This window comes from Python bivittatus, unplaced genomic scaffold (genome assembly GCF_059951505.1).
Source record: "Python bivittatus isolate LINGU-HERP-01145 unplaced genomic scaffold, Pbiv_v1 ctg000080_np1212, whole genome shotgun sequence".
NCBI lineage: Eukaryota > Metazoa > Chordata > Lepidosauria > Squamata > Pythonidae > Python > Python bivittatus.
In genome coordinates, this window is record NW_028277035.1 from 86,601,111 (window position 1) to 86,615,452 (window position 14,342).

A 14,342-nucleotide genomic window follows, 5' to 3' on the forward strand; every position below is an offset into this window, starting at 1 on the left:
GATAGCTATTGCTGGCAGAGATGGCGGATGTATCTTTCACTGCCTCTCTAGATCAGTACCAGCAATGTGGAATGGAATCCATCTGGGGAATCCATGGAACAGGAAGACCCTGACTCTCATCTCATTTCTGCTAGGAGATCCAGTTTGCCGCCACCTTCTCACCTGTAGATGAAGACGATGATGAGAACGATCAAGGCCACAAAAGAAGCTCCCACTCCCAGGCCAATCTGGGCCTCCAGCGGGAAGGTGAGCTGACTCTCTGTATCATATTGCACACGACCAAGCCAGAAGTTCTTGTTCCCCATTTGAACCTGCAGGAGGACAAACGTATAAATACACCAGCCTGGGAGATAGACCATGGGCCAAGATAAAATTTCTCAAGCCTCTGGCTTTTCATCACAAGTGGCTGCCAGTCCTATTTTTGCTCCTTTTTGCATTATTTCTGAACACTGTTTTTATTGACAAGAATTTGAGATCCCTCATCCAGTAGTCCCTCAAAGTTGCTGATGCAGAAGGGAGAAACCAATGACCAAAATTTACACTTTTTTTTTTTCTTCCTCCCACAGTTGGTTACATATCACTGCAATTTTTAAAGTAAAAAACCAACTTCTTAAAGCAGGTTTCCCATTTAGATTGAATTTTAACTCCCATCATCCCTAGACCACATCTTACCGTAAACTCTGGCAGGGAGTCAGTGCCTTCCCGCTTAGCCCGGTGTTGGGGGGCTGGTTGCTCAGTGGGAGGCTCACAATACAGGTGGTTCTTTGTGAGGGTCTTGACTGAGCAGATCCCAACTCCAATCATGGCTTTTACTTCATCTTTAGAAATGGCCAGGTCCAGGTTCTCTCCCTGGAGGAACGAATATAAGGACAGCCTTGTGAAAAGTTAGTCTACACCTGGGATCCCCAAACTCTTCAGCTCATCGACCCCTTCATGAAGTTTCAGATCGGTCATCGACCCCCAAACATTTATTATATGAAAATAATTTAACAAATACTACTTTAATAATACTACAAATAATAATAACAATAGCAACATTGACCCCTTGGATAGTCCCATTGACCCTTGGAGGTCGATACTGACTACTTTGTGGAACCCTGGTCTACACATTACCAGTTTGCAAAAAAGTGACTGCTAGCTTGCTAGTGGCAGGGAGGTTCCAGCTACATTTCTGCGCTCAGGGCAGAAGAGGGCTTGAAGATCCTGTCTCTCTGCACATTCCAATTATTATCAAATATGCCTCACTTCCATCATACCTTATCACATTCTGTAACCAAATTTCAACTCCATACAAAATACAACCTAATTCAAGCCTATTCATTTTATCATACGTGTTCTATTATACTTTTTCTGCATTAAAGTTTCTTTCTCACATTCATACATTTCTCAAAGACTTGCTAAGAGCAAAAAATTGGCTTACACATCCCCTGCCAGGTGCAGAACCACCCTGCATTTCCCAAATGTTATTCATTGCCACCCCATGTATCCATTCAATCAGATTTCTGCCAAACATTTTCCCAGGCTCCATCAGCAAACCAAGCCCCATGAAGTGTTTGCATTTATTCCTCCTACCTTTCTGCTTGTAAAAAGCAGTGTTTTTCAAACTTGACAACTTTAAGATGTGTGGACTTCAACTCCCAGAATTACCCAGACAGCATGCTGGCTGAGGAATTCTGGGAGCTAAAGTCCACACATCTTCAAGTTCCCAAGTTTGAAAAACCCTGGTATAAAGGAACAATAGTGGCATTCCTCCAGTCATCAAGCACACATGCACCTCTCATGTACACATTAAATAAGTTTCTAGCTCCCCATAAACAAACCACATCCATATTTTAATACTTCTCCAGTTAATTCATCTATGCCTGCAGCCATATATTTTTTCAATACTCTCCCTGCATTTATGACTTCCTTTTCATCAGTTTTTTCAAACCCAATCCAAAGATTAGTGATAAAGGGAACTGTAGGCTAGAAAAATGGGAAAGACTACATATTCTTCATCCCTGTGTTAAAGTAGACGCCTATCTTGGGCTATTACCCCATTAGGGGTTACACAGAATCTCCAAACCTGAAGCAAACTATTTCTAAACAGGAGATGATCTTCCTGCTTTACTTGTGTGTTCATGGCTCATTTGTGTATGGTAAGGTGTATTGGTGAGGACTAGGCAGATCCCAGTTCACGCCACTGTCAGCCATAGAAGTGAATGGCTGATTTTGAGTTACTATCTCTCAGCCTGACATTTCCCTCCCAGGGTTGTAGCTGTGGGAGAAATGAGAGGACAGAAGACTAGATATGTTACAACAAGCTCCTAGAAGAAATGTGCAATGTAAATTAATGGATGAATGGATCAAATGCATATATAAATGTACATACAGCACCTTGAGAATCTCAGCTGTAATTTTTGAAACAAAGCAAAGGCAGTATCCTACATAATACAAGATAATCATAACCAATAACCAAAGAAAACACATTGCCTCCGTTTATGGAGAACAAGCTGTTCTGTTTACCTCCACGGAGATGATACTTCCAGGCTTGTGACGGTACGGTTTGGTGAGATCGTCTGTATTGAGGGGCTTCAGGAAGGGGTCAACTTCATAAGAAAAGCCAGTGGGATGAAAGGCATTGAAGTCAAAGCTGAGATTATCCAGGACAAACTCCAGTTTTACTTGAATGGAGTGGGACAATGGCTTAATAGCTGGTGTCTTGCAAAGTATGAGGTTGGAAGAGTTGACTTCACATGGCTCTTCAAACTAGGATCAGAAATGAAGGGAAATGAATGGTGACAACTAATTCTCCACTCTTCCAAAGCTACTCTGTTTTCAGCACAAGAAATTCCTGAAGTGGCTCTCCATACCCTTTTCTGGGTACTTTCTAGTAGAAGTTGACCAAGGCGTCATCTATATTTCATTCCCATACCCAAGTCTTCAAGCAAAATAGATTGTTCAACACAGAGCTTCGAATTCTGGACTGGAATTAGTAAGACCCCAGTGAACCAGGATATCCCCTGAGAGGCCTCGAGTCAATCTTTTGCTTTTCAGTCCAACCTATTTTACATAGAGCTTGGGGAAAAAAATTGGGATGGGGTTTGGGAGTCAGATGTATATCCCAATGTTCCTTCAGGTGTTCCTCCACTGTTCATAAATATATGAAAATAAATTAATAAATAATATAATTTGCAGTAACTTGTGTAAACCTCATGAGAAAGGGGAAAATTCACTTAAGTCCAGTAGTAAAAAGGTACTGTAATATATTCAAATAATGGACTATTTTTAAAAAATATGAGGCTCACATTTGTTTATGCTTCCTTCTTCCCATTTTGCCAGAACAGTGTGGAAATGCTTCCATTTTTGGTGAAGAGATACATAGCAGATGACAGATCGCTGGTAGCTGAGAAGCTTTAAGTCACAGAGAGGGGAATCAGGGGCAGGAACGATCCCATAAAAGACTACATGAATCTCAGCAAAAACTCCTATGGAAACCCCAAGAATCAGAACATCTTTACCAGCAGCGTTTGCTTAGAACAAACATTATAAAGATTCTTCAGAGTTCTTGGCAGTGCAGAAAGGGCACAGCACTTCCCAGCGTAGCAGAAATCTTCCTAGCAAGGCCAAAGGCAATGAATCATAGAGTTGGAAGGGGCCACCAGATCCAACCCTCAATGCAGGGATCCAAATTCAAGCATCCCTATTTGATGGCTATCTAGTTTCTGCCTGAACATGTCTAGGGAAGGGGAGCCCACCATTTCTCTGGGTAATTGGTTCCACTACCAAACTACTCTTACTATTAGGAAGTTGTTTCTAATACTCAATTAGAATTTGCGTTCCTATAATTTAAATCCATGCTTTTTATAGTCTGGCCCTCTGGATAGATGGAGAACTGGTCTGTGCCTTCTGGGTGATCTCAAGAATGCCTCAAGAATGGAATATGGCTCCTTTCCTCACATGTGGCATGCTAGAAACATCAGCTGAAGCCTTTAACTGGCTCTTGACTGTGGGAATAATATCCAAACTTCCTGTTTGAACCATGCCTGACTCTTCCTGGCCCTGAAGTGAGCTGAACATAGTTCTGTTCTCCAACCTGGATTTCTCTAGCTTTAGCTTGAAACAGGTTAAGAGGTATATTTTTATCTCACTTACTTGCTGGACACTGCAGAGAGCATTCTCTAGACATTCTGTTTCTGGGATAATCCTACGCCACCTTCCCACTCCCCGTCGTCGGCGCTCCAAGGGTGAAACTGTGACACGGACTTTTGGCCACTGCACGACATCGAGGTTATGCCCATGAACTCTTATCTCTCGCCCGCCACTGAAATAATGCATACAGATGTACAAACATTGGCGGCTTTAGCACATTTAGTTTTGGTATTTGAAGCTTTGGGATTCTTCCATTAAGGCAATGGAAGACAATCAATGGTTCTAAATCGACACTGCAGTCCCAGGGTGATTCCCTGCAGCCTCATAGATCCCACCACATTTGCCTCGTCAGACAGCATAGAAGAGGAGATGGCAACTTGGTGCTGTCCAAATGGTCAGGGTACAGTTTCTATAACTCATGACCACTGAACCCATTGTCTGAGGTCAATAAGAGCTGTAGTCCAAACAGATTGTGGGAGGTAACAGATTGTGTGTCCCACTGATATATAGGTTGAATTCACAATTAAATGGACCAATAATCTGAGACAGATTAAGGCAGCTTCCTATATTTCTATTCTATAACCCTATCATATCCATATTCTTACCACATGCTTTAAGGAAAATCTCCTGAAAACAGGCAAGACTTAGCAACTATGAAAAAACTGTGCTGTCAAACAGCAGATGTTCACAAAGTTATCTGCTTGCCTTGTAGAGAAAATAGGTGGTTTCACTGGGTGATAATCACTGCCCTGCAGTGGTTGGAATGCTGAACTAGGAGCGGCAGAAACTCTCTTTCAATCCTGCTATTCCGAGGTCCATTTTGTGGGTAGCAGGCACAACTCTGGCACCTCCAAATATGTTGGCTGGAGGAATTCCTCTGTCTGATCCCTGAGAGCTGCTACTGATTGGAGTACTTGGTCTGATCCAGGGAATTGCAACGGGGGATGCAAGACCTACACTGGCGGACTCGTTTTTAATACGGATTAGCTTCTCCTTTATGTGGATCAGAACATCATCATCAAGAGATTTGGAGGACCACCACATCAGGCAGTGGTCAGCAGCATGGGACCTGTGGGCATGATGGCACCCATTTCTTCCCCAAATGGTGCCTGTTGGATCTCAACATTAAATTTAAATGTATTTAAAACTTAAAAATGACTGAGAGCACATTAGATTTGCCCCAACTCTCTTCTGAGATTTTGCCTACTTAGTTTTAATTATCATTTTATTTTGGCCTCTATACCAGGAACCACTAGCATAGTCCTCACGAACTACCTGTGATCTCCACACCACAGGTTCAGAAACACTGATTGATAGTATGACAGAAACGTGCAGGTCATTTAATTCTTAAATGTTAAAATACCTCAGCATAAGACAGAGTAGCAAACCTGTCCCTCTTTAGACACTGCTGGACTCCAAAAATTATCAATCCTAGTCAGCAGGACCCATGAGCAGAAGGGACAGGAGTTCAAGTCACAGATTTTCAACCACAAAGCTTCATCTCAGATCTGTCCTGTTTGTTGTTACCTCTGGAAACTCTTGGCTGGTTCTGCATAGGTGATGTTGGGGTCAAGGGTGTATTTGAAGAAGGAATGCTTCAACTTCCGTTCTTGATCACCATACTTGACTGTGATGGAAAACTCTGTAGACACATTACTGGCACTTGTCTGGCACAGCAACTCATCTTCCTGCACCTCAGAATGACTTTGGAGGAAGGAGAAAGCAAGAGAAATATACAAACCTACTCTAGAAAATACTTAGTTTACCAACATTACAAAACAGTAAAACCTCACTGAAAAACACAATTTAAAAGCCACATAGTATTTGTGGGCAAAGCTGGGCACTTTGTGGCCTACTGTAAGTATCTTCCAAGTTTCCAGGAGCTACCAAGAGAAGGAGGTGAGAAGACTGAATTCCCAGTCCTGCTTTTTCTCTTCAATCCATAAACTGTGAGTACATTCCTAGATGCTACTTTGCCACAGAAATGAACCACATCTAGAGCAAACAGCCAGTGTGTAATCGAAGAGAGAGAGCTATAAGCAATGCTGTGGAGATATGCCCTCCTCAGAGAGATTCTGGCTCTTTTCCCTGATTTAATTAAACATGAAAACATTTTCATGAAAACTTCATGAGTGTTATGTTTTTTTACTAAAAATAAAAGCTTAGTTTCTAGTCTTTTGTTCTTACGGACATATAAAGGAAAATAATGAGAACAGTATTGTGTTATAATAAACAGTGGTTGGTATAAAGTAAATCTTCTCCAACCTTCCCCATGTTCTGTCTAGTGGCACTGGGGAGCCACAAGGCTCTTCTTTTCAATTTTGATAACCATTTTATTTTACTAATATTTGAAACAATGAATAGTGCAGTCTTAATCCTATCTATTCAGAATTATTCTCTTGGGTTGAGTAGGATTTATTCCCAACTATGTACAGATAGTCCTTATTTAGCAACCGCAGTTGGGACTGGCAACTCAGTTGTTAAGCACAGTGGTCACTAAGTGAAACTGCAAATGTGCTTGTGGTCTTATTTCAGCACTCCTTTGCTTTACAGACCTGTGAAGGTCATAAATGTGAGGACTGGTTGTAAAGTTACTTTTTCATCACTGACATAACTGTGAATGGTTGCTAAATGAGACAGTCGCTAAACGAAGACTACCTGTATAGGATTACAACAGATTTAATAGGTTTTGACTGTTCCTCTTCGATTTCTCCTATCCCAAACATACTACATCCATCATAACAATATTTTTGACTCCAAGCCTAGTGAGAACCACATGGGACTGAAGATGATCTCTTTGTCCTCTGATTCATATCTCCTTCTTAGAAGTGCAGGATAGGGATGTGGGGGGAAAGACATTCAGTTTTTATCTGAATAAGACCAGGTCTAATTTTGCCTCTTTTAACCAATACACATGTAAAAAATAAATTATGCTTTTAAAAAAAAAAGCATAAAGTAGGAGCAAGTCTGTAGAAAAACACATGAATGGAAAAATGAGAACTCAGAAACCGAATTAACAAGTTTGCAAAAATGAAATCAAGAAAATCCAAATTTCTCCAAAGTAGACAGATTCAAGAAAGACCAGGAGATTCAAGTGCTCCTGGTCTTTCATTTAAGAGAACAAAGGTGGATGAGGATCTTCAATAAACTCTGAAAAGGAGGAGTTTGTGCAGCCCCCCAGAGTGATTTCTGATCCCATAGCAAAGGTTGTCTTTTATCATGCATGTATGTATATACAGTATGTCTCTCGGTGTGTGTCTATATATTTGTATGTATATACGGGGGTGGAATGTCTGGGTTCCAATGAACTCCGTCTTGGACTGAGCCAAATTCTTACATCCTTAAATAATGCCCTGGGAGCAAATCTGAAAAAGTAGCTGCCGCCAGCCCTTATTTTCTTACATGTAGCAAGGGAAGTGTCCAACCCAAATGCTGATTCTGCTGGGATTTCCAGTCAGCAGCTTCGATCCGGTCAGTGTGAGGCAGGTTCCTCCCGCCTTGGGGCCTCGAGCTGGAGAAACGGATTTCAACTCTGGATTCTGCACAGAAGGGCAGGGAAGGAATGACTGCATCAGAAAAGGCAAGATGGACAGGCGAGGAATGCAGATACTTGGAGGGATGGTGTTAGTGCTCTTCAAACCACCAGGGCATTGAAAAATAGGCTCCTCTAAAGATAAAGAGCTGAGGGTAGTCTGGTTGCTTCAGAACCACTTTTTGCTCAGGAAAGAAAACTCTTTCCACTCAGTTCACACAGGGAAAAAAATTGATGAGCAAAATCCCCAGGGATGGTACAAAACAATCAAGCAGCCAGAACTGTGGATAGAAAAAAGTGACCCCATTCACTGAAGAAGTTCCATGTGAAAGCATTATGAGGTGAGAGGTGAATTGGGAACCTATGGTAGAACTCCAATTTCTACCAGCCTTACCAGCATGGCAGTAGTCAGGGGGATGGGAGTTACAGGGTCCCCACATCCACATGACAGGAAGAGCTGATAATGAATGATTTTATCTCTAGTAGATTTAGAAGTACAAGAGTATTTCATCATCACCTGCACAGAGTGTTGCCTTGCTGATATACCTGTTATGGTTCATACAGCAACATGTTTACGACTTGCACAGGTTGTAAGAAATTGCACATATTCGTTCAGAATGGGAGTGTGGGAAAAGTGTTTGACTCAATGGATCAAACACTTGCGCAATTTGTGTAGTGCATGTTAATTACGATCTTTGCAACTTTTAACGGGAGGGACTGTAATGCAGATGGAACAAATGGAACAAATGAAATCCCCATGCTGCCTGAGAATTCTGAGAACTGTCCTTTCAACACATCAAAGAAACCAAGTCTGGTTCTTTTGAAGAGGTTGGCTTAGTATCTGAAAAAAAGGGTTAACATGAGCTTTTTTACACATCCTCAAAATAGACTGTGGAAAGAGGTAGGTGAGAGTATATTTTATTTATTGATTGCATTTATATATTTTATAGGCCACCCAACTCCCGGCGACTCTGGGCGGATTACAATTAAGAATAAAAAATTACAAAACACCAAGAAGAAACCGTGAACGGACCCCAAAACAACATACAACCAAAAAAGAAACCCATCTAATAAGGGTTACCCCTTCTTCTGCCCCTCTGGAATTGAATGCAACAAGTGAAAATGAATACTTTTTTGCACGTGTGAAGGTGTTCCATGCCAACAGGTAAACCTGACTGCGTGGAGCACCTGTGCACATAGGAAATCTTTCCCATATCTCATTTGTTAAGATCTAGTGGTATTAGGGAAGTTATGACCTCTTCCTCTACAGCAATGTTTCTCAACCTTGGGCACTTTAAGATGTGTGGACTTCAACTCCCAGAATTCCCCAGCCAGCTGGCTGGGGAATTGTGGGAGTTGAAGTCCACACATCTTAAAGTGGCCACAGTTGAGAAACACTGCCCTACAGACATAAATAGGGCTAGGATGCGTCCCCATTGGGTGAGAGTTTCCTAACCCTTGCATTAATGGCACCAGATGCATTGTTTAGGGCTTCAATTAAGGGGAGAGACTTCTGCTTTTCCTGGAAGTCACATGTCCTTTTATTCAATCTCCCCTTTAGCTATAGAGTCATTTTACCTGATAGGTGAATACGTGACCAGAGATGCCTTGCCCACCTCCAGGAACTTCCACGACCACATGCCCGGACCTCTCTGTGCCGCTTCTGCCCGTGGTGCATACGATACTGCAGGACAAGGGCAGAAGAGAGGATGGAGAAGAATCCCCCACCAAGGTGCACCACATGGGCTGCTCTAAACCTGAGTTAATGAGAGGGGGGGCACTTTTAGCTCTTGGCCTGGTGGGGGAGGAGACTTCACCCACCTGAAGAGTTATCCTGTTGAACAAATGTCCTTCCTCCACAGTCTGTGACTGGCTCACTTCCTTGAGCCAAGAGCTTGGCAAACACATCTTTTGGCAGCGCAGGAGACTAATGTGTGTGTATGTGTGTGAAATAACATTTGTGATGACAAATGTGGTAACATTTGTGATGACAAATTTCACAGCATAGGGATGAATGGGATGGACCCTTCAACTCCTGGGTACCCTTCAACTCCTTGATTCAATATACTGCATTTTGTCACCGCCTTTCTTGTGGGAAATCCCCTTCTATGCCCAAACAAGTCATTTGTTTCATCTGATTCCCCACATTTCAATCACACTGGATCTTTCAAAGTACAGTTGTGTCAGGGACATCTGTCAGCAAAGTGGTGGACTATTTACTGAAGATAAATGGCTTTCATTGCAGGTGGGTTTGATTATAGAGCTGATGTTTGCAGTTTCAAGAGCGAAAATATCCCGAATCAGGTACACGGCCATTTAGGTCTGTATTCTTCCAGATGCTGTTGGATTCCAATCCTCCAATTCCAAATCTCTACTGTAAATGATATGCAGTCTACCAACAGGTTTCCCACCTTAATTATCAACCTTTCCTTCTTTGTCCCAACAGGAGCAAACAGCAGCCACAATCAAGGGTTTTCTTTCTTCTGCTTTTATGGATTTTATCTCACAAGTATGTTCATGGACAAAGCAGTTTAAATGGCAGAAGCACCAGGACTGAACGTGCCCTACTGACTTGGGACAAGGAAGCACCAGAGTAAAGTAGGTGCCCTATCCTCATTGCCTTACAATTCCCAGTACCCTGTGAAACAGGAATCAGGGAAGGGTTTGAGGTACAGCAGCCAGTCGTTTTTATTTGTGGGGAATGTAACTTTGATTTGCTTGAATCTGCTAGTTTTGGTATGACCTGTAGGTTCCTGTGAACATATTTCTTAAATTTCACACTAATCTATCAGACCTGCAGATTTCAGTCTGTCACTGCCAGATCCTCCTGTAGGCTTTCTCCTGTCAATAAAGCTGATCCTATGAATTCCACTAGCCCATGACAAACACCCTACCCCCACCAGTGGCACTAGAAGCAGCTGCTTTTCCATCAGTGCTGTTGCTGATGGAAAAAACACTATCTGTTTAAGGGAGGAGAACAGAAATGTTCACCCACTCCCAGCTATGCCATGGAACAGCACTGTTATTACTGCCATGAGCCGACTGGACATGCACTTACCTGCTGGAGATCTCATACACCAGAGCATCAACTTCACAGGGGATTCCTGCAACTGTGACAGACTCTGCAATATCTTGATGCTTCTGACCAAGGTTCGAACCAGTAATGGTGATTCTGGTGCCACCTTCAACCAGACCAGTTAAGGGGTAAACCTAAGAAGAATGACCACAGGAACGTATCATCTGATCACTTGGAAACTCTAGAGAGCCACACTGAACTGGAGAGCATGAGAGCCTCTCTCATCTACTGCACACATGAAACAGACCAATAACAATGTTTAGCCTTTACAATGACTCCAGAACTTATAATTTCTTGCTGATGGGGCTAAGGACAGACCTAATATTGGAAGAAGAGTTCCTTAAGGCACAAACAAGATGTGGACTTCCAGATTAACCTTTCAATTCCTTAATTTAAATGCTATTTAGATCTCACCAGATGAACTCATTGTTATGAGATGAGTAGCATGGTCATGACTTTGCTTGCAAAACTGCTCACTGGATCCTGAATTTTAAGCTCATGGAACGAGGGGTGGCTAGACTCAGCGTTAGTTTTTCTGTTCTTGTACCCCATCTCCACATTCTCACCAAACACTGATGCATAACATTCAAGGGACATAATTTGTGTGTTTCTAGTTTCCAGAGAGGCAACCTTATTAGACAGTTGCAGCAAAAACAATAAAGACTTCAAGATGCCATAAAGCTCTTTATTGTTTTGCTGCAATTGACTAACACGGCCGCCTCTTTGGAAACTGTGAACATAGAAGGTGACAGCCTGGAAGTCATGGTATAGGCAGCATGGCTTCCTCGGACGCAGGGAGTGGGAGTCCATGTTGTCACCATGGACTCCTTGTGTCAGAAGAGGTCTTACTGCCTGCACCATGACTTGTGGACTGTCATCTTGTAGCAATTCATAAGTCAGCCTTCTTTACAGTGGCATAGGCCCACTGTAAGCCTCTCTTCGAGAGACACCTATTATTAGAACTCTTACTGAAATTTCCCTATTCATCCCTATGTGTATTAGGGATTAGTTTTGCTTCCAGTCCCATCTCTTTTTAATACATGTGTGTTATTAAGTTTTTGTAATTTTATCAGTTGCATTTTAATCATTTTAAGCTTATCTATGGAATGTTTAAATACAAAGCAATGTACAGTACATACATATTAATCTGTCTACCTTTTAAACCATTCTAAAACTCTCTATTGTTTTGGGTTTTGTTCACTGTTGGTTTTCTGATCTTATCAAGGCCTTTAAACATAAGATATCTGCTTAATGTTCTCTGGTTCTCTGCCTTTGCTTTATCGCCTTTCTCATCTCTTCATATCCTCCTGTTTGCTTTCTTTCCTGTCATGTGTTTCTCTTTGAACACTCTTCCTTTTCCTGTGTATATGTTGCTTTCTGGAATAATTCTCTCTTACTTGCCCTCTATTCATTACCACTCATCTCTCCTCCATGTTCTTTAAGAGCCACTTCTTCAGTGAAGCCCTTCTTTAAATTTCATTGTGGCATTGATTTCTTCTGTCATGGTCAATTCTGTGAAAATGCTTGAAAACATGAAGGGGAAGCTATGAAAATTATTCTCTGTTCAGTTGTCTTAGAGATGCTTATCAAGATAGCTCATATAACTAGGACCGGATCCCTTCCTATATATATTTTGTGTATTTTTCAGAACAAAGCAATGTCTATGAATTATATATACGAGGCTCAGTTTTTAGAATACAAAAATTACGCTGCTCATACCACCCTTCAGATAGGGACTTATAGCTTCATTTGATCTTAATGATCTAACTGGGTAGCCAAATGCAATTTTCTCCAAATGACACACCTCCAGCTTGCAATCTGTATGCAAGATTGAGCATACAGGCAGATCAAGCCAACATGCCTTTGCTTTCTCCCTTTAGTAGAGAACTGGAGCTTGGAGACAGAACCAGGGTTTCCTTTGCACCTGCTGCTCCAGCTGAATGAAGCAAAGACACACCTCTCAACTTTCCATCTTCAACTCCATACTACCATTGTATTAATTATTTTATGTTGTAATTGTATTACAGTCTGCCCCATGTTGTATATAAGCAATAGAAAAGCCAAAGATCGATCTATAATTAAGAAGTTTCAGAACTTTAGCTAGGTGCAAAACCAAAGTGACCTATCATTCTTCCACCTCCTGTCTCTGGGCAAGGAATGTTCTGAATTCAGAGAAACAGAGCAAGCTTCCCACTCAACTTCTGAACTGGAGGAAGAAGGGAATTTTGTTTTCTTTTCCCATTCCCCAGCTCCAAAAGTAGAACTGGAAAACAGAACTGATTTTCCCTTGACCCAGCGCTATCTTTTAGACACAGGGTTGATACTCAGGGCCTTGGGGAGTAGGAACTTGGTTACTAGGAATTTTTGGTTGACTTCCACCATGGCTATGTAGCACCATGATGGAATCCCATTCCTAGGATGTAGGAAACTGCTCTCTACAAGATCAGAGCATTGGCTTAGCTAGTTCAGGACTGCCTATGCCAACTGGTAGCTCTCCAAAAATTGGCTAGAGTCATACATGATTCTTGTGGGTTATATCTTTTTTTTTTTTTTACATCAAGATAGAAAAGTTGGGAAATGGAACTAAAACTCCTGGCATCCCTTAATATTCGTCACGTTAGCCAGGTCTGCTGGCTTCCAGACAGCCTATGTTCCCTACCCCTACATTACACAATCCAACCTTTTTGTTCCTGCCCCATTTTGTTCCTGCCGCATACAGCAATCATTCTAAGGAAGAAAGTTTCGGGGGGGGGGGTGCCTGTGTGCGTGTCACGGTTCAGAAAGGGGGCAGGGTTTCTTTTCTCCCCAACTGTACCCTTCCTCCCAATTTCTGCCCTACATGCTACTTATATTTAGGAGGAAAGAAAATCAGGTCTCTGGTGCCACTCGTAGAGTCATCTTCTTAGCCTGCTTGATGGGTTGGGCCAAGGCCCCAGAGGCCATGGCCTGGATCCACACTTAGGGTAGCAGCTCCCCAGTCCTATAACAGACAAAACTGGGCTGATAAACAGCCTGCATATGTCCCTGGACACAGGCTGCTGGGAACAAGTGGGAACCCCTGCCGTTCCCTCTCCGAAGAAAGCTGCTGTTTCTCAGGAGGAGAAGCTATCAAGTTGCTATGTTAGAACTAGCTGCCTTGGTAACCATTATCTTCACCAGTCTGGGGCCTCATCAGGCTATTTGCAAGCCTTCTAGATTCCTGTGGGTTTCTTAATCAAGCATCTGGCTTCCATCACACTGGACTGTTACTCACTGCATGAATCAGCGGGGCCGGGCATGTGTCTGCAACCTCTTCTTTGCAGGAGTCTTGGAACAGGCAGCCAGGCTGCTCTCCTCCACACCACACACAGTTATACTTGGCATCAGCGGTTTGGCAGCGGCTGCAATCTAAGTGTCCCACCGAGCAGTTGTATAAGGTCACTGAGGAGAAAGAGACATATTGAGATGGGCATTAGTGGGGTCTCTACAACAATTCTTTGGATACAGAAACCAAGTGAGACAAGAAACACAAGGGATCTAGCAAGCTATTGTCTTCCTTCCTCCCCACCTCCCTCCCTCCCCTCCCTTCTCATTAAACCCAGATAGGCCACATATTTTGATAGG

The 14,342-nt window shown here is 42.4% G+C and overlaps 1 protein-coding gene across 5 annotated transcripts in view; it reads right to left on the minus strand.

Annotated features, from left to right (window-relative positions):
* PLXNB1 (plexin B1) overlaps positions 1 to 14,342 on the minus strand; it is a 130,738-nt gene that overhangs the window by 21,872 nt on the left and 94,524 nt on the right. For all 5 annotated transcript variants that reach the window (XM_088134519.1, XM_088134518.1, XM_088134517.1 and 2 more), the window contains 9 exons: positions 13,993 to 14,159; positions 10,722 to 10,873; positions 9,242 to 9,347; positions 7,534 to 7,670; positions 5,659 to 5,835; positions 4,135 to 4,303; positions 2,506 to 2,748; positions 673 to 849; positions 163 to 311 (listed from right to left, as the gene is read on the minus strand). In XM_088134519.1, the coding sequence (XP_087990645.1) occupies positions 163 to 311; positions 673 to 849; positions 2,506 to 2,748; positions 4,135 to 4,303; positions 5,659 to 5,835; positions 7,534 to 7,670; positions 9,242 to 9,347; positions 10,722 to 10,873; positions 13,993 to 14,159 (1,477 nt within the window). The remainder of the gene's footprint in view (positions 1 to 162; positions 312 to 672; positions 850 to 2,505; positions 2,749 to 4,134; positions 4,304 to 5,658; positions 5,836 to 7,533; positions 7,671 to 9,241; positions 9,348 to 10,721; positions 10,874 to 13,992; positions 14,160 to 14,342) is intronic.